Source organism: Macaca thibetana, chromosome 12 (genome assembly GCF_024542745.1).
Source record: "Macaca thibetana thibetana isolate TM-01 chromosome 12, ASM2454274v1, whole genome shotgun sequence".
Lineage (NCBI taxonomy): Eukaryota > Metazoa > Chordata > Mammalia > Primates > Cercopithecidae > Macaca > Macaca thibetana.
In genome coordinates this window covers 14,705,096-14,728,603 of record NC_065589.1, presented here as the reverse complement: position 1 = coordinate 14,728,603, position 23,508 = coordinate 14,705,096, and the positions used below count along the sequence as shown (strand labels likewise).

Here is a 23,508-nt window from a genome sequence, read left to right as displayed (position 1 = left end):
GTGGTATTTTCTTACCTTGTGAAGTATGTGATCTCTGTGACCCACACCCTATTCGTGCACTCCCTCCCGTTTTGAAAATTGCTAATAAAAACTTTCTGGTTTTATGGCTCGGGGAACATCATGGATCCTGCCGACGTGATGTCTCCCCCGGACACCCAGCTTTAAATTTCTCTCTCTTATGCTCTTTCCCTTTATTTCTCAACCCAGCCGAGACACTTAGGAAATAGAAGAGAACCCACGTTAAACATCGGGAGCAGGTTCTCCCAATAAGATATCTTCTATAACGTTCTCCCAATAAGATATCTTCTATAACGTGCTCCCAATAAGATATCTTCTATAACGTTCTCCCAATAAGATATCTTCTATAACGTGGTGTCATGTGGATATAGAGAACAGTTGGTGATAGAATAGATATCAGTCAAGAAACAACAACAACTCCAGACTCATATGTTTGAGGGGCAGGAAGGGTGAAAAAAAATTGAGGAAACTGATAAAGAATGCACATAATGAGACCTCATCTCTCCAAAAAAATAAAAAATATTAGCCAAGCATGGTGACATGTACCTGTAGTCCCAGCTACTCAGGAGGCTGTGGTGGGAGGATTGCTTGAGCTCTGGAGGTTGAGGTTGCAGTGAGCTGAGATCGCACCATTGAATTCCAGCCTGGGCAACAGAATAAAATTCTGTCTCAAAAAAAGAAAAAAAAAAAAAAAAGTGCAAGGCTTTGAGCCTTTCTTGAGCACATATTGGAAGACATCAGCAGCTGAAGTAAAATACCCTGGGCTGGATGCCAGAGGAGAAAGCCTGGTCAGATATGCTGTTAGGAAGCTTTGGGTGGGTGAGTGTTTGCCAGTACAAGCTGCCCTTCGATCATTGACAAAGAGGGTGCCACTTTGCTTTAGTCTGAGAGACCACATAGACACTATAGAAATATGGGTGTCCTGGGACAAGGGAGAGAATGAAGGCATCAGTGTTAGTCTGGATAAATATAAATTTCTAGTCTGCTTTAGGATATATGTGTTGGTGAGATCTCTTACACTTTGGGAAAATGAACTTGTGCTGTAAATGATAATCCAATTGAGTGAACATCTTGAAGAGCTGGTATAAAAGACAGATGTAAGCCAGGGTTAAAAGGAAAGGTTTTAGTTCCAAGATCAAAGGCCAAACAGGGTAATCTACTCTTGCTTGTTGGATGTTGACTACAGCCCTGCCCCTCAGTCAATGTGAGAAGCCTCTTAGTTGAAAGTCACTGAAGTCTTTGTATTTCCTTTCTAAGCCCTCTTACAACTGGAATATTATAGGCATTATTTCCTTAAGAGCACAAGCACTGTCTAAATTCTCAAAACCTTATTTACCCATATTTTTAATGGGATTTATCTTTTTTCATTTTTCTTTTACATTCAATGTTATTCTTTCCCATATATTTATTAACAGAATTTTTCTATGTTTACACAGTTCATACTATAAGTTATTTGTTTTAATTTGTAAGTAATTTTCTAAACTAAACCTTTTGCTACATTCATTAAACTCGTTTTAAAAATTGTTATAATCCCTGTAAACTGGTTCAACCATTGTGGAAAACAGTATGGCGATTCCTCAAGGATCTAGAATTAGAAATACCATATGACCCAGCCATCCCACTACTGGGTATATACCCAAAGGATTATAAATCATGCTGCTATAAAGACACATGCACACGTATGTTTACTGTGGCACTATTCACAATAGCAAAGACTTGGAATCAATCCAAATGTCCATCAGTGACAGACTGGATTAAGATAATGTGGCACATATACACCATGGAATACTATGCAGCCATAAAAAAGGATGAGTTCACGTCCTTTGTAGGGACATGGATGCAGCTGGAAACCATCATTCTCAGCAAACTATCGCAAGAACAGAAAACCAAATACCGCATGTTCTCACTTATAGGTGGGAACTGAACAATGAGATCTCTTGGACTCTGGAAGGGGAACATCACACACTGGGGCCTATTATGAGGAGGGGGGAGGGGGGAGGGATGGCATTGGGAGTTATACCTGATGTAAATGATGAGTTGATGGGTGCTGACGAGTTGATGGGTGCAGCACACCAACATGGCACAAGTATACATATGTAACAAACCTGCGCGTTGTGCACATGTACCCTAGAACTTAAAGTATAATAATAAAAAAAATTGTTATAATCCCAAACATACCTATAACTTTGAAATCTTCAAAATTAAATGTATAAATTGATACCACTCAAAAATTAGACTTTTATTATCCACTGAAACAAATTTAAGATTGCTTATAGCTTTAGAAGTGAAGTAAATTTTTTACTCATGTGTTAACATCTCTTATCTTAGTTCAGTTTATTATATAATGTGTCTTTTTTTTTAATATTCCATATTTCTTTTAAATCTTAGTGACAAAATTGCCACTGGGTCCTTTGATAAAACTTGCAAACTCTGGAGTGTAGAAACAGGAAAATGTTACCATACCTTCAGGGGTCATACAGCAGAAATAGTGAGTATATTGAACAATTTATTATTATATTTTATGTTACTGTTTCTTTTTAGGATTCTATTATAAAAGTAGTGGGGCTACTTTTATAATTAGTTTTCAAATTCTACCCCATGTTTTTAGTCTGCCTATATTTATATGGTGGTACCAATACAATTTAAAAATTACTCTAGTTAATATCTTGCAGATTCTATAAAGAATTGTATCCTGTATTGACTAAGTAGATACGTAATATGATACATTTATAAATATAATAACCAATCTTACTTTTTCTTTTTCATTGACTTTTCTTTAAAGTACTGACTCAATGAGGGTCAATTAAGTGATAAAAACAGTTTTTAATATAATTTTTGTTTTGTTTTGTTTTGTTTTGTTTGAGACGGAGTCTCGCTCTGTCGCCCAGGCTGGAGTACTGTGGCCGGATCTCAGCTCACTGTAAGCTCCGCCTCCCGGGTTTACGCCATTCTCCTGCCTCAGCCTCCTGAGTAGCTGGGACTACAGGCGCCCGCCATCTCGCCTGGCTAGTTTTTTTTAGTAGAGACGGGGTTTCACCTTGTTAGCCAGGATGGTCTCGATCTCCTGACCTCGTGATCTACCCGTCTTGGCCTCCCAAAGTGCTGGGATTACAGGCTTGAGCCACCGTGCCCAGCCTTAATATAATTTTTAAACTACTATATGAAATATTTAGGCTGATTGTTCTCTGTGTATCATTAGAGCCCAAATATGCATGAATAGTCTGGTACTTGAAACAGCTTTCACTATTGGGAAGCCCTTTTCCTTGACCAATTCTGAGATGTATCTTATAACAATTAGTGCAATAATTGGCATTCCGTAAGAACAGATGACAGCTCTTAAAAATAAACAGACTGCTGCTCTTAATGATTAGTAATACCTTAAATGTTTTTAATCAAAGGTTTAAATAAGGAAAAATTGATCTGATTTTAACAAATCCCCAAGTTATGTTTTGGCCTGTTAGTGGGGATCACCCCTTTCCCTCCATTTCTGGCCTTCATTAGGTAGAATGATTCTTTAGATATTCAACTCACTTTCCTTGTTGTACTTTGAAGTTACTCTTAAGTGGATAATACCAAAAGAGAATCCACAAATAGAAGGTACCCAATGCAGTAGTGGTATAAAAATAATAGAAACTTTTAAGGGTGAAAGAGAGAAAAGGCTAAAGCAGGAAACAAAATATAACCACTTCTCCCATAATTGTCAGTAGGGAAATATAGCTCAGTACTTTTTGAATTGAACAGAGACATAAAAAGAATGTGCTAATAGCTATTATTAGATGAAGAGGGGAAATTGGTAACAAAGAGTGATAGATCTTTTAATCTCAATATTCACTGGAAAAAAAGATACCTGCTGTGAACCAGAAAAAGCAAACAAGAACATACAGGGGTGGAGGGAGGGAAAGCAAGCCACAGCAGCGACAGCTTTTGCAAATAGTTGGTGACAGCCAATCTGCCAGCAGTGTTCAAGTTCTAGCACCCACACCCACCCCGGGAACTGAGGAACAAGATACTTAGGACAGACTGTAGAATGCTTGGAAATATTTCTTGAGGATAAGGAAGTTACCTGTAGGTGGGAAAGGGTCCTGTATCCTGCTAATTTATGTACACCTTAAACAAAACAAGAACAAAAGCAGTCTGCTTATTTTAGAAGTAAAATTCATTTACACTCATCCTAAACATTCATGGTGTATTAATCCACCAATAACTCATGCTCTGTTGAAGGTATTTTGCTAGTGACTGGGAATACTGCAGTGAAACATAACTGACCCTTTGACAGCTCTTGCTGTTTGAGAGGCACTGTCCTAAGCCCCTTTACACAGACAGGTATTAGCTTAGTTGTGCCTCATAGCAACCCTAAGAGGAAGGTATTTCCCCATTTTACAGAGTAGGGTACTGAGGCATTGAAAGCTTAAGTAACTTGCCCAAAGTCAAAGAAAAACATAGTGCGTGTCCTTAGAGTGTGACCATTTTCCCACACTCTTTTAGATTCTGGGAAATATTTTCTTTATCTATAATTCCTAGGGAGACGTTCATCTTTTTCAGTCAACATTCATCCAATAAATATTTATTAAATATTGACTATGTGTGGAACCCTGGCCTACATGCTTAGGGTACCTGAGAGAATCTGACACAGTTCTTACTATTTAATAGAAGGAGTGAAAGCATCAGTGGATAAGTTCAAAGATGTGTTGTAAGTGTCAGAAGTGGATGGGGATTTCAGTGTGGACACAGAGGGAGCAGTGTGGTCTCCTGAGCCAGGGAAAGGTGTTCAGGAAAGACTTTCCAGAGGGGTGGCATGTGCATTCCAGGCAGAGCGAGCAGTCCTGGTAAATGCTGAGAAGTGGTGTGTGCCTGAAACTCAGGTGGCTCTGTGTGATCAGAGCAGAACTTCCTGACCCTCCATGTGGTGCCATGTGCAGAATATGCAAATGTGGTTTTGTAGCACACTGAGGGGAGCTGCATGGCCAGAGATGATAGGCAAGGATCCCTGCTGCTGCCCAGCTGCCTGGGTTAACAGTGTCCATGCCTTAGCGCACCTATAGCCCATTCAAATTCAGATCACAGGGTGTGAGCAATTAAAGTGGGAGAGGCAGGCAAGGGCCATATTATGCAGGAGGTTATATACTATGCTAAAGAATTGGATTTTATTTTACAGGTAATGCCACACTGTTGAGACTTTTTGGCTAGGAGATGGTATGATCATCTGCGGTCTTTGGAAAGATTATTTTTGTGCAGTGTGAAAAAGAAATGGGAGGGTGGTAAGATCAGCGTTATTGGCCAGTGGGTGGGGATCTTGCTGCAATCCAAGTGAAAAATGATGAAGGTGTGTTGTAAAGATAGATGAAGAGAATGTGAGTAGAACCTGGTTACTAAGTAGTTATGAGGCATAAAAGAAAAGGGGAACCCAGGATGGATTCCCTGATTTTGTGCTTGCATGATGGGCAGTGCCATTCACAAATTCTGTGCATGAAAGAGGAGGAACAGGTTTGCATCGATACGACTTTTGTGTCTTAGATTGATATAAGCTGCCTGTGTGATAGCCAAACAGAGGCATCCATTTAGCAGTTGGCACTTTAGGGCTGGAACTGAGCAGTGAGGTCTGGGAAAGAGACTTGGATGCATGAGTCACTGGTATCTGGGTGGCAGTAGAAACCAATGAGCAATTGAAATTGCCTAGAGGAAAAGGTAGAGTGTGGAGAGGAGACTGACAGAATCTTGGGAGGATAGAGAAGAGAGAACTTCAAATGATACAAAAAGAAAAAAGAAAAACAAGAAGAAAGGGAGGGAAACTAAAGAACAAAGGAGTCAGTGCTGCAGATGTCAGGGAGGTTAAGTGGGATGACTGACCAAACCTGGATTGGACATTTAGCCAGAGTGGTTTCAGAAGAGTTAAGAGTGAGCAGAAGATGGACAAAAATGATGGTAGACTGTTTCCCAAGAAATTTGGTTGTAAAGGCAGAAGAAGGGTAGCTAAGAGGGGTACATAAGGTCAAGGGAGGATTTACTCAAACATATTTACAGGTCACTGAAAAGCATCTAGTCTAGAGGGAAGGAAAACTAGTGGGCGCATCTCCCCTAGTGGGCGCATCTCCCCTAGTTGTGCAGGGAAGGGGGTCTTAGAATAGATGGAAGGATCCCTCTGCATCTGAGACTGAAGGGAAGGAAAGTAAGATCCAAGTGGGGAAGTTCCTACCTGACAGGAGAGTTTTCTTGGGGAAGTGGTAGGAGGCCAGCTTGTCTGTTGAGGAGGGGTGAGGATGGAAGTAGAGGCAGGAGTGGGGAATGGGAGAATGTATGGAGCCAGAGGCACCTTAAACAAAGTAGGGAATGGTGCTGAGGACTCTGTTGAGGACAGAGGCATAAATGAGCAATACCAGTAACTTTCTGTGCAGTTCTCTTAAGCTACCTTGGCTGGGTGATGAGGCAGGGAGGCAGATGATTGGATAAAATCCTTACCTGATAAAAGTTAATGTTAGGAGTTTGTACGAAAGGTACATTAGATAGATAGGGACTAAGAGTGTCGAGGATAATGGCAGGAGTGATGCTTCCAGGGTGTCAGTTGAATGGGGAGGATGGACCAGGAGAAAAGGCGGATGTCTCAATGAGATGAAAGATCTTCTAGGGGAGGGGAGTGGGAAGGGAAATTGTGACCCTGGATTGGTGAATTGGTGGTGAATCTTCTAGAGAAGATGATACCAAGGTCCATGGTGTGGCCATGGGAGAGACTACTGAAGAGTCGTCTGGGGCATGGGTCTGGGGGAGCTGGATGGATTGCCCATGTGAAGGACACCTAAGACTTGGCATTGAGACTACAAGCCTGTAGTCTCTTGATGAGTGAGGGGCCATGATTGGAAGGACTGTGGTGACAGCAGCAAGGAGAAGGAGAGCCAGATAGCAGGGATCTTGAAGGAGATGGGCTTCACTTTTGTTCATGTTCTTCTGTGGTCTGCAAGTGGCAAAGGGAGCCAGTGCCCCTCCAAGCCTGAGCTGGGTGCTGTGGGAGAACAAGCAGCCTCTTTTCAAGAGGAAGACTCTGAAGGACTCAACCTGGGGATAGCAGGTCACACATATGTGGTGTTTTGTACAAAGAATTAGGCTGAATCTGGTAAGGTAATTGCATCTGGAAAATTTTCTGTGTATAATGAACACTTTGAAACTCTATCTTCCTAAAATTTCTCCCATTTCATGTAATTTAGGTGTGTTTATCATTTAACCCTCAAAGCACATTGGTGGCGACTGGAAGTATGGACACAACAGCCAAATTGTGGAACATTCAGAATGGCGAGGAAGTTTGCACCTTAAGAGTATGTCAATAATGTTAATGAGCCTGTTATTTGTGTTAATTCTTATTCGTGTTTTTGTTACAAAATGAGCTCTAAGTTGGATGTTGTTGAGTTGCTGGTTTTCAGACTGTAGTGGTGAAAGAGTATTCCTACTGGTTTCTGTCTATTCCAAAAGACTTGGGTGGAGGTGCTGGGGAAGTCCAAGGAGCTTTTCATTTTGACTAACTTTAGTCTGCAAAACACATCAACTATAGCTTAGAACCCATCACCATCTCTCTGGTTAAAAGGAAAGCAGGTGGAGGCTGGCACTTTTGCAAGAGGCAGAACTGGAGAACCATGCCAAGAGAATCTTTAAAGCGATTGCTGTGAGCACACTCTCCTCTGCCCGCTGCTCTTTGAACCATCCTTATCACAAAGTCTGAAATGAGAGAGGGGCAAGTGACCAGAGGGAGAAGGTCAAAGGGCTCCGCCCACAGAGTGAGTGCTGGTGGGGTGTGCTCTTGTGTGTCACCACCATGCGCCCAGCACCTCCCGGTGACCTGCCACCCTCCCCTTCCTCCCACCCTCCCCTTCCTCCCACTCTCCCCTTCCTCCCACCTTCCCCTTCCTCCCACCCTCGCCTTTCTCCCACCCCAGCCCAAGTCACTGCAACAAAAATAGGGTGACCCTATGTTGTACTCAGTGGGAACAGCTGGATGGGAAATTCAGTGTCCTTGTCCTTTCAAAACTATAAATACATTTTTAAAAACATGATTTGTTTCCTCAGAAAGCTTTTTCTAAGAAAGTTGAAACATGGACCGAGAAAGAAAAAATTCTCCATTTAAAAATAACAGTAATGGCTTTTCTTTCTTAAATCTGAGCATCTAGCATTATTAGTATAAGTGTACTCTTTCTGTTCTCAGTTCTTTTTTTTTTTTTTTTTTTTTTTTTAGACAACAACAACAACATTACTATCTCTTCTTTCAGGCAAATGTGCAGGGAAAGGCCCCATTAATGCTGCACTTTCAACTAAAACGACTCCTTTCACAGACTGCCTAAGAGCATCGAAGGGAGGGGTCCTGCTCGGCACACCTGTCTGCCCCGGAGAGTGCATTCGTTTTGCGTACTTAGAATTCTAATATTCAACTACATGCATTTTTGTCCTTTGAAATCTATCAGAAATATCCAGTTATAAATCAACTTTTCCATTTCTTTGTATTATTTAAAAATATAACTATGTGAATTTACTAAAATAGTGGAGGAATCATGGGCTATACGTACTCCACCCAGGATCCCCTTATCAGAGTTCCCAAATCTGCTCTACAGAGGGGTTTCTTCCCATTGTCTCACAGTTTGATTCACTGACACTAGACAGTAACGAGCTGAACGTCAGGCCAAAGGCAGGAATTTATCAATCGATTTCATGTCAAGTTATCCTAATAATTGCCTTTTTAAAGGTAATTAGTTTTATTCCATACACTGTTTACTTTTGCACACCATGCGTTATTAGCCCATGTAGTCCCCAGCTCTGTAGTGTTTCCAAGACAATGTAAAGGACGCCCTCTAGTTTCCCCAAACACAACCTCTTTCTTTTGTTTTTAATCAACATTATTAGGTTAAATGAACTAGCTGTGTGTAAGTCACTAATTTTAGTAAACTCACAGGATTGTGTAGCTAAAACCTAGTTTTCAAACCTTTCCATCACCCCAAAAAGAACCCTGTGCCCACGTGCAGACACTCCTCATCCTCACCCCAGCCAAATGCTGACCTCCCTTCCTGGAGCTCGGCCTTCTCCAGCATTTCCTTTTAGACTATGATATTGTACACTTGCAGAAATTGTTTTATCTGCCGGTATACTTGACGGTATCTGCTCTTTTTCTAGGGACATTCTGCCGAAATCATCTCCTTGTCATTTAACACCTCAGGAGACAGAATCATCACGGGGTCTTTTGATCATACAGTTGTAGTGTGGGATGCTGATACTGGAAGGTAATTCTTAGTTCTTAAGCATTGTTTTAACCTGGATCAGGGGGTTCAGAAAACCCTCTGTTTTTTATTAGCTTAAGCTGCTCTCTATTAACTCTGCTGTGGGTTCCATAAAAATAGGACATATTGAAAATGTAAATTAATTCATTCTTTAATGATATTTCTGATTCAAAAATATGTGCATTCTTGGAATTCAGAGCAAATAATGACAAATAGCAACATAAAAGGAGAATGTTAGCAATAGTCTGGTTACATAGCTACTATTTATTCCAGGGATAATCAAATTTCAAAGGCTTGTCATTATGTTAGGCATGAATATCATATATAAATAAAACTCTTAGTTAATTTCCCAAATTTAATTTAGTCCAAGAACTTCAACTTCCTTCCTAATGATTTTTGGTCCTAGTTGCTAGGAAGTTAACTAAATTAGCATATTTGTGTTGGAAAACTACTCTTGGATTTGTCTGTGATTTAATAGAGGGGCTAATTATCAGGGGTGCCGACCAAGATGTATGCAACAAGAAATGACAGAGAAAGAAGGACCTTTCAGTTACTTGACATGTGGTTTCTGAACAACCAGGGTGCACTCGTCTGGTGTAAGAATACTTCTTACGGCTTTTACTATTTGTTACCCATTTCTTTTTGAAATGTTGCCTTAAGTAGCATTATTTTGATAGTTTAAAATCTAAGTACATTTTTGTTGAAATGATATTATTTATTTATTTGAGACAGAGTCTCGCTCTGTCGCCCAGCCTGGAGTGCAGTGGCGCGATCTCGGCTCACTGCAAGCTCCGCCTCCCGGGTTCGCGCCATTCTCCTGCCTCAGCCTCCCGAGTAGCTGGGACTACAGGCGCCCGCAGCCATGCCCGGAGAATTTGTTTGTATTTTTAGTAGAGGTGGGGTTTCACCGTGTTAGCAAGGATGGTCTCGAACTCCTGATCTTGTGGATCCACCACCTCGACCTCTCAAAGTGCTGGGATTATAGGCGTGAGCCACTGCGCCCTGCCGAAATGAAATTATTAGTAGTTTCTTTTTGAGCACTAGTAAAGCCGTATTTGTTTTGTCATCAAATATATTATTTTATAAAAACCAAAATTTAGATTAGCTTACACAGATGGGCTTGGCCTCGTTATTCATGTGCATATACTGAAGTAAGATATCTTTCACTAATTTTAATTATTTTTGTGTTGTAGGAAGGTAAATATCTTAATTGGTCATTGTGCTGAGATTAGCAGTGCCTTATTCAACTGGGATTGCTCTCTAATATTAACTGGCTCTATGGACAAAACCTGCATGGTGAGCTAAATAAATAAATATCTTTGCTTTATATTGTGTCTATACTCTTTACTGTGTCAGATATCCATTGTAACATTAACAAATTTCAAAAGTGATATAAAATTAAGATATTAATTTACAAATAATAATTGGTAATTTTTTAAATTTCAAGTTTTGGATTTTCCAAATTTGAAGGAATTGTGATGTAGTAAAGCAATTTGAATTTCTTCAAGTATATTAAATATCTTATTTGAGAAGGCATTTTATTTTTATTTAATATCCCACTTTTCATTTATAGAACTTCAATTAGTAGAGTGACCGTCAAGGAGCCTCAAACACAATGTTTCCTTGTCCCTAAGTTTCTATACTTAAAAAATGGTTACTAAGAGATTATACTATGGAATTATCATTTGTTTATGTAACAAATATATTACAATTTTATAATGTACTTTTCATTTTCCGACATTGTCATTTTATATGAAGCTCCTAATCATTTGATGTCCTTCCTACAAAAAGAGCAAAACTCTTCCCCAACCAGTAAAGCATACACGTTGAGATATTTTTTCTTTCTTTAATGTAGTGGCAGATTCTAAATGTCTGACTTTGGTTTTCTCTGTGATTAGGGTGTGCCTTCCTTGGTGGTTGGCTGTGGTCTCTGGTCATGAATCAAAGTAAATCTAACCGAACATGCGAGAATTACACAAGTAATTTTTGCACAGTTACTTAACCAGCCCCAAGCATGTCATGAAGACCACTGGCCATCTTCACACTTGAGACAGAAAGTCATAGTCTTTTTTTTTGTTTTTTGTTTCTTTTAATTGTAGCTGTGGGATGCTACAAATGGCAAATGTGTGGCAACCTTAACAGGCCATGACGATGAAATACTAGACAGCTGCTTTGATTACACTGGAAAGCTTATTGCAACTGCTTCAGCCGATGGTAGGTGATCTGTTCATACTTTTAATTTTTGGAGAGATTTATGCTTTGCTTGATGACCATGCATGATTCTACACTATGGGTCATTTCTCTGATGACCAGCTATGATTAAAAACCATGTCTCATCTCTGTGGTGACCATGTATGGCACAATAGTATGTCTATATCATATAGTTGATAACCACATGTAATGTTATACAATGTCTGTGTCACCTGCTAGATAACCAGGTATATGAAGTCTTTGTCATCTTCTTAATACCTGTATATGATGCTATATTCTAGGTCATCTCCATGATTATTAGTATTATTATTATTTTGAGATGGAGTCTCACTCTATTGCCCAGGCTGGAGTGCAGTGGCGTGATCTCGGCTCAATGCAACCTCTGCCTCCCAGGTTCGAGCAATTTTCCTGCCTCAGCCTCCCAAGTGGCTGGGAATACAGGCATGCACCACCATGCCTGGCTAATTTTTGTATTTTTAGTAGAGACGGGGTTTCTCCATGTTGGCCACACTGGTCTAGAACTCCTGACCTCAGGTAATCCACCTGCCTTGCCCTCCCAAAGTGCTGGGATTACAGGCATGAGCCATCGCGCCCGGCTTCCCTGATTATTATGTATGATGTTACCCTATGTTGGCCTTGTCAACTTAATTGCCATCAATGGTGCTATAATCTCCCTTATAACCACATGTGCTGTTCCACTGTGTCTACCACATTTTTGTGATAAGCATACATGATGCTATGCTATACACTGTCTCTTTGATTACCACTGTGATTCTACACTATAAGTCATCTTATTGATAACCATACATGGTGCTATCCTAGGTGTGCTTCAATCCTGTGACAGTCACATGTGATACTACACTATATCTGTCATCTCCCTGTGGCTCACATGTGACATGATATTGTGTCTGTCTTATCACCCGAGGATCATGTTTATTTCTATGCTGTATCTGCATCATCTTGTTGAAAGTTGAATATTATGCTACACCGTGTTTTCATCTACTCCTTTAAAACCACATTTGATGCTGGGCCATATCTACATCATATCCTTGATAATCATATATGATGCAAAACCTTGAGTCATCTTGCTGACAAATATGTATGATACTAACTCTGTGTCCACATCATCTCATTGAAGCCACATGCAATGCTATACGACATCTTTATTCTCTCAGTGACAACCATCTGTATTGGTGTATTATGCATGCATCATGTCCTGGATAACATTTTATGATACTGAACAACAAGTCATTCCCATGACAAACATATATGATGCTGTATTATGTGTCATCTCTTTGACAACCACATGTGATGATTCATAGTGTCTGCACTATTTCCCTGGCAAGTATTTATGGTGCGACTCTATGTCTGCAGCATATTCCTGACAAACATGTGTTAACACTATACAACTTCTACATTATCTCCCTGACAATTTCCTATTTTACACTGAACTATGTCTACACTATATCCTTGATAACCACATGGTACTATACTATGTCTCCATCATCCTATGTCTCCTTGGCAAGCATATGTGATGCTATACTAAGTCTATGTTATATCATGGCATCACATACCATGCGTGATGCTATTCTATGAGGCATAGAATATGAAGTATGAACTATGTGTCATCTTCCTGAAGACACAGGTGATGCTAAACTACATCAATACCATCTACCTGATAATCACGTATGAAGCTACACCAAGTCTATGTTATCCATCTGACGACCACATATGATGCTATATTTTATCTATGTCATGTATCTGACTACTATGTTTTAATTTACACTGTTTGTTATCCTCTTTATAATAATGTATGGTAGTATACTATATCTTTATCCTATTCTTTATAACCATGTATGATACTGTTCCATATCTTAGTATTTCTTAGAAATCCATGTATGATGCTATAGTATTTATACCTCATTGCCCTGGCCAACATGGTCTGCAGGGTCCACTATATCACATCGCCACCTTTAGAAAGGTGGTGATATTTTATGTATATATCCTATTGGTTCTGTTTTGTACATATGTATATATCCTATTGGTTCTGTTTTATACATATATCCTATTGTATTTTATATGTATATCCTATTGGTTCTGTTTTATCCTATATATAATTATATATATTTTATATATTTATATATTGTATATATTTATATATTTTTATATATTATATATTTATACTTATTATACTATATTTACTCTATGTATAATTCTGTTTATACTGTATATAAATATATAACCAATAGTATATAAATACACACACACACATATAGTATGTAACCAATATTATATAAGTATACACACATACATATTTATATATGAAGGCTGAGAAATCTTGCGATATGCCATCTGCAAGCTGGAGAATCAGGAAAATCAGTGGTGTAATTCAGTCCAAGTCTGAAAACCTAAAAACTTGGGGAACCAATGGTGTAACTCTTAGTCTGAGGCCAAAAACTTGAGAGAACTGAGGAGCGCACTAGTGTCAGTCTTGGAGTCTGAGGATCTGAGAACCAGGAGCTCTCATGACCGAGGGCCAGAGAAGATGAAGATGGATGTCCCAGCTCCAGAAGAGAGAAGAATTTCATCCTTCCTCCACCTTTTGTTGTATCTGGGTCCTCAATGGATTGGATGATACCTGCCCACGTTGGTGAGGGTGGCTCTTCTTTACTCAGTCTAACACCCTCACAGACACACCCAGAAATAATGTTTTAACAACTACCTGGGTATCCCTTAACACAGTCAAGTTGATGCATAAAATTAACCATCACAATGCCACACTGTGTCTGTGTATAACCTGTTACCCACATATGACACTATACTATATGTGCATCATCTCCCTGATAACCAAATACATTGTCATGATGTTTCTGAGTTATCCTAAAGCATGCGTTATGCCTACCTTATTCTTTGGTAGTCATATATGATGTTGTACTATGACAATTTCCTTGATGATCATGTATGATGCTATATAATATATGCATCATGGCCAGGTGTGGTGGCTCATGCCTGTAATTTCAATACTTTGGGAGGCCAAGGTGGGAGGATCGCTTGAGGCCAGGAGTTTGAGGCCAGCCTGGGCAACATAGGGAGACCCCATCATTACAAAATATTAAAACAAAATTAGCCAGGTGTGGTGGCGTGCACCTGTAGAACTAACTACTCAGTAAGCTGAGGAAAATAACTTAAGCCTAGGAGTTCAGGGTTACAGTGAACTATGATTATGCCTCTACACTCCAGTCTGAGTGATAGAGCAAGACCCTGTCTCCTTGATGAATATATTCGTTGATGAACACACACACACACACGCACACACACACACACCCCTCATATTCTAGACAGCCATATGTGGTGTTACATTATTTGAAATATATTGGACAACGATGTGTTATGTTATATTATTGCTATATCACCCCTTTAATAACCCCATAAGATGCTATAATATGTTACTTTATACTATTTCTGCATCATATTCGTAATAACCATTTATTACACTAGGCTACAATTAATCTCCAGGACAAACATATATGATACTACACTATGTCTGTGCCATTTGGAAAACAGGGTATGATGATACAATATTTTTGTGTTACTTTCCTGACCACTTAATTTATGATGCTGCAATATGTCTGCTTCATTTTCATGATAAGCACCTGTGACATTACAACATACCTGTGTCAAATCCATGGTATCTTCATATGACACAAAATTATATGTCATCACCCAGATACCTTTTTTTTCTGCATCCAATCATCCATGAGACCCCGATGCCTTGTATGGCACTATGCTATGTGTCATCTCCCTGATAATGTATGACACCGCCCTATATCTGCATTATGTCTCTGACAACCTAAGTAAGCTTATACTATTTTTTGAGCCATATCCTTGACAATTGTATATGAAGCTATACTATGTCTCATCATGTTCTTGACAATGGAAGAAACTATGCTATGCTTGCATATATTTAAGAATCATGTATAATGTTATATATATGTGTGTATATATACAAACATGTTTGTATATATACACACGTATATACATATATACATGTGTATATGTATACCCATACATATATATGTATATATACATGCGTGTATATATATTATATATTTATATATAATATATATGTTATATATACACGCATATACATAACATTATACATGATTATATATTATGTGTATATATATTACCTTCCGAGATACTGGGAATTAGAACTTCAACATATGAATTTTAAAAGGACACAATTCAGCATACAATAATATCACATATGACATACTGTGTATTTGCTTCTTCTGCCTGAAGACTGAATATTATTTTATGTTTTTATAATCTTCTTGAAGCCACTTAAATTACACTGTAACTTCATCATGCCCTTTGCAAAGGACTGTGCTACACCTTATGGGTGACACAGCCTAGTTATTTAAGGATGATGCTACAATATATTTACTTTGTCTCCCTGATGATCATTTTATTTGTTAGAACGTGTTTTCATCCTCTCCTTGGCAACAACTTATAATTCTCCACTATGTCTGTGTCATTGCCTTGATAACCACATGTACTCTTTCTGTATCATCTTTCTGACTACCACATATGATGCTGTATAATATGTGTCTTATATCCCTGATAGCCACATGTGATGCTCTCTTACCTCTTACCTTTCTGTAGGACCTTTATGAGATTACACTATGTCTACGTCATCTCCCTGATGGCCACAAATGGCAGCTGCATTACATGTGTGCCATCTCCCTGACCACATGTGCCTCTACGCTGTCTGATTCATCTTTCTCATGACCATATATCCTGCTTCACTACGTGTAGATCCCTTCATGACAACAGTTTTTGGCTCTGTGCCATGTCTGTGTGTGTCTACGTGTCCATACTGTGCTACACTATGCTCTGCTCTGCTATGCCATATCATACCATACCATACTATACTGACTTATGTGTATACGTTGTCTTTTTTGGAACCAAGTATAATGTTACATTCTGCCTCATCTCCATGGTCAACATGTATGATGTTATGTGATATCGAGGTCGTCTTCTTTCTCTTTTTCTTTTTTCTTTGAGACAGAGTCTCGCTCTGTTGCCCAGGCTGGAGTGCAGTGGCATGATCTTGGCTCACTGCAACCTCCACCTCCCAGGTTCAAGCGATTCTCCTGCCTCAGCCTCCCGAGTTATGTCACGTTCTTGGTAATCATGTGTGATGTTATCCAGTGTGTTATCTCTTTGATCACTGGATGTGATGCTAAACTATGCCTGTGTCATCTGCTGTCAACAATATGTTATGCTGCATACTGTGTTCCTTATCTTCTTGATGATCATGTATGATGCTGCACTGTCTGGTATGTCTGTTTCATATCACTGGAGGCCTGGACATTGCTACACTTTGTCTTCATCATCTCAGTGATGACCACCTATTGCACTTCATTTGTATTCTTCATTTCCTTGAAAACAGAAATGTTTTCCTATGTCTGTGTCACCTTGTTGAAAACCACACCTAAGCTATACTGCTGTCACCCCCTACCTGTTAATCATGTAGGATGGTATATTCTGGGTTATCTCCTTGGTGATCATATAAAAGGCTGCCATGTGTCTGCAATGATAAACATGCTAATTGTGGACTGTGCTCTCATATGTTTGCATCTATGTGTCTTAGACAACTATGTATGCTACAATATCACTCCAAATCTCCTTGGCAACCATATGTGATGCCACATTTTGGGTCCTATCACTGATGGTCATGTTTGATGCCCCAAGACATCTGCATCATCTCTGACCACTATGTGTTGTACAATATTATCACTGCGTATAGCATCCTAAATGCTACAAAGGAGCGTGTAACATTTGACAAGCATGTATATTGCTAAACTATTTCTCTGTCATCTCCTTTACAATCGCAATTGTGTATGAGTCTGTACTATATCTGAATCATCTCCTAGATAACAAAGTGACGTGCAATTTTAGGATTCGTCTTTCAGAACCACACATGAGAAGACCATCTTGATGATGATTTGTGACACTATCCTTTGCTTGGGTCTTTGTATCACCACATATTGTGTTAAAACATGACTGCATGATATCATTCATATCCACATGTGATGTTATACTATGTGTACTTCATTTCCTTAAAAACTATAGATGATATTATACTAAGTTATCGCCTTTATAACCATGTGGTATACCTCCCTATTTCTGAGTCATCACCTTGATAACCACACGTGACATTATATTGTCCCTTTCATCATGGGTAATGTTTTTGTCCTTGGTAACCACATATGATGCCTGCTGTTTATACGGGCCAGCTCCTTTGTGATATTTATGATGCCATAATATAGGTTATTTCCATGAGGAAAACCTACAGTGCTACATTTGTGTAAGTCATCTCCTTGATATTCATGTATAATGGTATCCTATGTGCCATTTTAAAATTACCATATGTGATGGTACTCTACATGTACATCATCCCTCTGATGACCATGTGATACTGTAAGTGTGTCATCTCCTTGGAACTAGGTATGGTTCTAAAATCAATCTTTGTAGAGTCCTTGTACACCACATATATCCCTGCACTATGCATATGTCATGCTCTTGATGGCCACTAGTATGCTACAGTGTCTCTGTCATCTCCCTGATGATCATGTATGACATTACAACATGTCTACACCTTCTGCCAGAAGATAGTCATCCTATCTATCTATCTATCTATCTATCTATCTATCTATCTATCTATCTAATCTATTGAGAGAGTCATCTCTCTCTCTCTTTCTCTGCATTAGGTCTGCTCATGTTCCTAAAGGCCTTTATAATGCAACAATATTTCTGTGGCATTTCTTTGATAAACACGTAGGACCTCACATCACATCTGTGTCTACCTCATTTACTTTATAACCATGAGTGACACTGTACTATGTCTGCACCACCTCCTTGATAAACAAATATGGTGATATACTGCATCTTCATCATCTTTATAACCATGTATGATCTTGGAACCTGGTCTTTTCCCTGATCCCGTACTGAGGATTATCCTATATTTTGGGTCATTTCTCTGACCATAATGTATGATGCTACAATATGTCTACATCATAAACTTGATAACCATGGATGGTGCTGTAAGACTACATGCACCATCTCTTTGATAACCACAAACGATTCTCTACTATGTGTACCACAGCTCCTTTACAATCATTGATGATCTATTTTATTTGTCACCACTTCGATTACTACTTATGATTCAACACTGAGCCATCATGTTGATATCCATATATGATGCCACTCTGTGTCATCTCTTTGAAAACCATGTATGATGTTACACTCTGTGGACCTTACATCCAAGAAGACTACATATGATGTTACACTAGATTATGTCATCTCCCTTATCCCCCCATTTGGCATTATATTGTCTGTCTTCCTCATCTCACTGATGATCACTTATGAGGATACATGATGTCTGCTTCACTGTCTGCATTAATATGTATGGTGCTATATCTTATCAGAGTCATCACCTTGAAAACCACCCACGATGCTACATGTTTTCATCACCATCTTGAAATTTATGCTGGATTCAATACAATATCTGTTTTAGATAATGTTGCACCTTTGCCAATCACATGTTTGCGTCATTGATAATCATATATAATTCTAGGCTATAGCCCACCATGACAACCACATATCATGCTATACTATGTCTGTATCACCTTTTAACATACTATATATGTTGTTACATTATGACTTTTTCACCTCCTTGAGAGCCATGTATGATACTGCTGTACTATGGCTAAACTTCCTGATGACAGTGATGCTACATAATGTCTGCATCATACCCTTGACAAAAACATGTGGTGCCACACTCTGTCTGCATCATAATTTTATTAAGTATGTGTTATGGTATAGTATTACTGCAGCACACTTTGACAAATATATGATGCTCTGCTTTAATTCATGTCGTATAGTGATGTAAACTATATTTGCATCCTTTACTTGATGACAATATATGATGCTATACTATGATTTTATTATTTCCACAATATTCTCAAATGACAATCTATTATGGGTCATCTTTTTGATGGTAACGTATGGTGTTACTCTATGTATGTGTCATCAAGTTAAGTACCATGTATATGCCATTCTATGTTTGCCTCTTTTTCTTGATATCCATAAAGTATGCTAATTTGTGGGTCAGTTTCCTGATGACCATGTTTGATGCTGGAAGATGTCTGCATTATCTCTTTGAACATCAAGTGGGATTAATAATGTGTGATGCTAAACTATTTATGTGATGCCTCCTTGACAATAACCTCTGATAATCATCTCCCTGAGAATGATGTGTGATGCTGTAACATACCCTGTCTGTAGTAAATCCTGTGATACTAGACTCTATTTGGGTCTTCTTAATAACACTGAATATATGTACCATGTTTCATCTCACTACTCCCAGTTATTATGCTACAATATAATTGTCTCTGTCAACCATATGCAATGCTATCTTATGTGTCATATCCTTAATAGCCATATATAATGCTACACTATATCTACTTCCTCTTCTTGATAACCACATGCAATGTTATACTGTTGTCTATATCATGTCCTTGAAAACTCTTTATGATATTATGCTGTAGTTCATCTCATTTAGGACAGTTTATAATGCTACAATGTTTGTGCCATCACCTTGAAAGTTACATATGATTATATATTATTTCTGCATATTTTCACTATAGCTATTTTATCAGTCACATATTTCTAATAAACATCTGTGACATTTAAACCTTTGTGATTTCCCTGACAACCATGTATGATGCAACATTATGTCTTCGTTGTCTTACTGAGACCCTATATGACTATTACCCTGAAAATAATATACTGCTACACTATATCTAATATGTAATTATTACTTGACAACCACTTATGGTTACATACCATGTCTGCATTGTTTTTAACAGCAATACATGAATTTGTACTATGTTTACATCAATTTTAAAATAAGTATGCATGATATTATGAGTAATCTCACTGATGACAGTATTTGAGGCTGCAAGATATCTGTGTTATCACCTTGACAACTATATATGGTGCCACAGTATATGTGCAAAATCTGCTTGAGAAGTACATATTATGCTGTTATGACTGCATTATCTCTTTGATAACTATGTATGATGTTTAAACCAAGGTTGTTCTCTTTGATAGTCACATATTATGAATGTCAATGTGCATGTCATCTACTTGAAAACCAAGTATGATGCTATACTATTTCTCTGTCATCTCCTTGATAACCTTATAGAGTACCATACTATTCTGCATCATCTTCTGGACAATTACACATGATAATCATGGACATGTGTCATATCCATGATGGCCATGTTATTTGGGTATCATCTTTTATAGTGCACATATGACCCTACACGATGTCTCCATTATTTTCTTGATGATCATATGTGATGCTACACTATGTCTTTTTCATCTACTTGAACTTGACAATGATCACACCTCAGGCTATACTATGTCTGCATTATCTCCTTTAAATCCTTACGTGATGTACAGCATGTCTGCATTAACCTTCGGACTCCTGTGTAGGTACTACTATACATCCGGATCATCTTATTGATGATCATGTATGATGCTATACTGTGTATGTGTCAGCTCCGTAATTCTGACCTATGTCTGTATAATCTCCTTGTCAACAATGTATGACACTACACTATATCTGCATTATCTCCTTGATAACCACATTTGACCCTACAGTACATTTATGTCATCTCTCTTACCACATGTGACACTAAGCTATGTCTGTGTCATCTCCCTCATGGCCATGCATGACATTACTCTATGTCTACATCTGTGTTGACCACATATGACACTACATTATATCTGTGTCACCCCCTGTGATATGTGTCATGCTGAATTATGATCATGTCATTGCTTGGCAATCATATATGAGAATACATTGTGTCTATACTATCGTCTCTTTGACAGGCACATATTTCTGTCTGATTCCTCTGATGACTACATTCCTCTGATTCTTCCGATTCCTCTGATGACTACATGTGGTGACTCGACATCATGTCTGCATAAACTCCTTGACAGCCATTTAAGAGATTCTGGAAGTTCATCCATTCACTAATGGACAATTTAAGTTGTTTTTATATCTTGGCTACTGTGACTAATACTGCAATGAGCATGAGGGTGCAGATACCTCTTCAAGTTACTGATTTTATTTTCTTTGGATATGTACCCAGTAGAGGGATTGCTGGATTGTATGGTAGCTCTATTTTAATTTTTTTTGAGGAGCCTTCATACTGTTTTCCATAATGGCTGTACCAATTAGCATTCCCACTAGCAACATTCAAGGGTTTCTTTTTCTCTACACGTTTGCTAACATTTTAAAATCTCTTGTCTTTTTGACAATAACCATCCTAAGTGCAGGTGATATTTCACTGTGGTTTTGATATGCATTTCTCTAGTGATTAGTGAAAGGAGCACCTTTTCATATGTACCTGTTGGCCATTAATATGTCTTCTTTGGAAAAATCTATTCAGGTTCTTTGCCCATTTTTATTTTTTGCTATTGAGTTGTGTGAACTACATTTAGGATGTTAACCCTTTATCACATATGTGATTTACAAACATTTTCTCCCATTTCATGGGTTGCCTTTTCATTTTTAAAATTATTTTCTTGGCTGTGCAGTAGCCTTTACTTTCATGTGGTCCCACTTGTTTATTTTTGCTTTTGTTGCCTGTGCTTTTGGTGTCATGTCCAAAAAGTCATTGCCAAGACCATTGTCAAGCTGCCTTTTATATTGTCTTCTAGAAGTTATACAGTTTCATATCTTGTGTTTGTCTTTAATTTATTTAGGGTTAATTTTTGTAAATAGTGTAATATTCTTCAGCATGTGGATAACCAATTTTGCTAGCACCATTTATTAAAGAGATTTTTCTTTCTCCATTGTGTATTTTTGATGCCTTTTTTAAAGATTAGTTGACCATATATGTGTGAGTTTATTTTTAGGCTTTCTATTGGTCTATGTGTCTGTTTTTATGCCAGTACTATTTTGATTACTATAGCTTTGTAGTATAGCCAAGATATGGGAACAACCAAAGTGTTCATTGACAGATAAATGGATAAATAAATGTGATATATATATACATACTTTTATTTTCACCATAAAAGAAGAAAACATTGCCGTTTGTGACAATATGGATGAACCTGGAGGATTTAAGTGAAATAAACCAGACACAAAAGGACAAAACACTGTATGATGTACTTTGACGTGGAGTCTAAAAAAGTTGAACTCATGAAGATAGAGTAGGAGGGTGACTAGTAGGGGTCAAGGGGTGGGAAAAATGGGGAGATGTTGGTCAAAGGGCACAAACTTAGATTACAAGAGGAACAGGTTCTGGGGTCTCAAGTATAGCATGGGTGGTGGTGGATGTGCTAATTAACTCAATTTTGATGTCATTACACAATATATTTGTATATAAAATCATCATGTTGTACAGTTTGAATATATATAATTTTTATTTGTCAAAACCAAACATTTTTAAAAAGTACTTATAAGAAATTTTTTTTAGACAGCAGTTCTTCTCTTTTATTCAATATAATGATTGTATAACTACATTCCCTGTATGCCTCAGAATCTCTTATAAAGGTCAATATTTGCTGGATAGACAAACTTGGAGTTGCAGAACTTAGATATGTGATTTGCTGGCTGAGGGGTTATGAGCAAGGTTTTTATTTTTATTTATTTATTTATTTTTAAATTTAAGTTCTAGAATACATGTGCAGAACGTGCAGGTTTGTTACATGGGTATACATGTGCCATGGTGGTTTGCTGCACCTATCAATCCTAGGTTTTAAGCCCTGCATATATTAGGTATTTGTCCTAATGCTTTCTCTCCCCTTTCTCCTCTTGCCCCTACCCCCAGACAGACCCTGGTGTGTGATATTCCCCTCCCTGTGTCCATGTATTCTCATTATTCACCTACCACTTATGAGTGAGAACATGCAGTGTTTGGTTTTCTGTTCCTGTGTTAGTCTGCTG

General features: G+C 38.3%; 1 protein-coding gene across 6 annotated transcripts in view; it reads left to right on the top strand.

Moving 5' to 3' along the window:
• The window catches only part of DAW1 (dynein assembly factor with WD repeats 1), a 64,354-nt gene that overhangs the window by 26,889 nt on the left and 13,957 nt on the right, over nucleotides 1–23,508 (top strand). For 5 of the 6 annotated variants that reach the window (XM_050752120.1, XM_050752119.1, XM_050752123.1 and 2 more), the window contains 5 exons: nucleotides 2,407–2,506; nucleotides 7,215–7,322; nucleotides 9,163–9,269; nucleotides 10,460–10,562; nucleotides 11,366–11,480. In XM_050752120.1, coding sequence (XP_050608077.1) covers nucleotides 2,407–2,506; nucleotides 7,215–7,322; nucleotides 9,163–9,269; nucleotides 10,460–10,562; nucleotides 11,366–11,480 — 533 coding nt within the window. Of the gene's footprint in view, nucleotides 1–2,406; nucleotides 2,507–7,214; nucleotides 7,323–9,162; nucleotides 9,270–10,459; nucleotides 10,563–11,365; nucleotides 11,481–21,443; nucleotides 22,363–23,508 lie in introns of those variants that run through there. The other variant, XM_050752124.1, reaches the window with a different exon arrangement.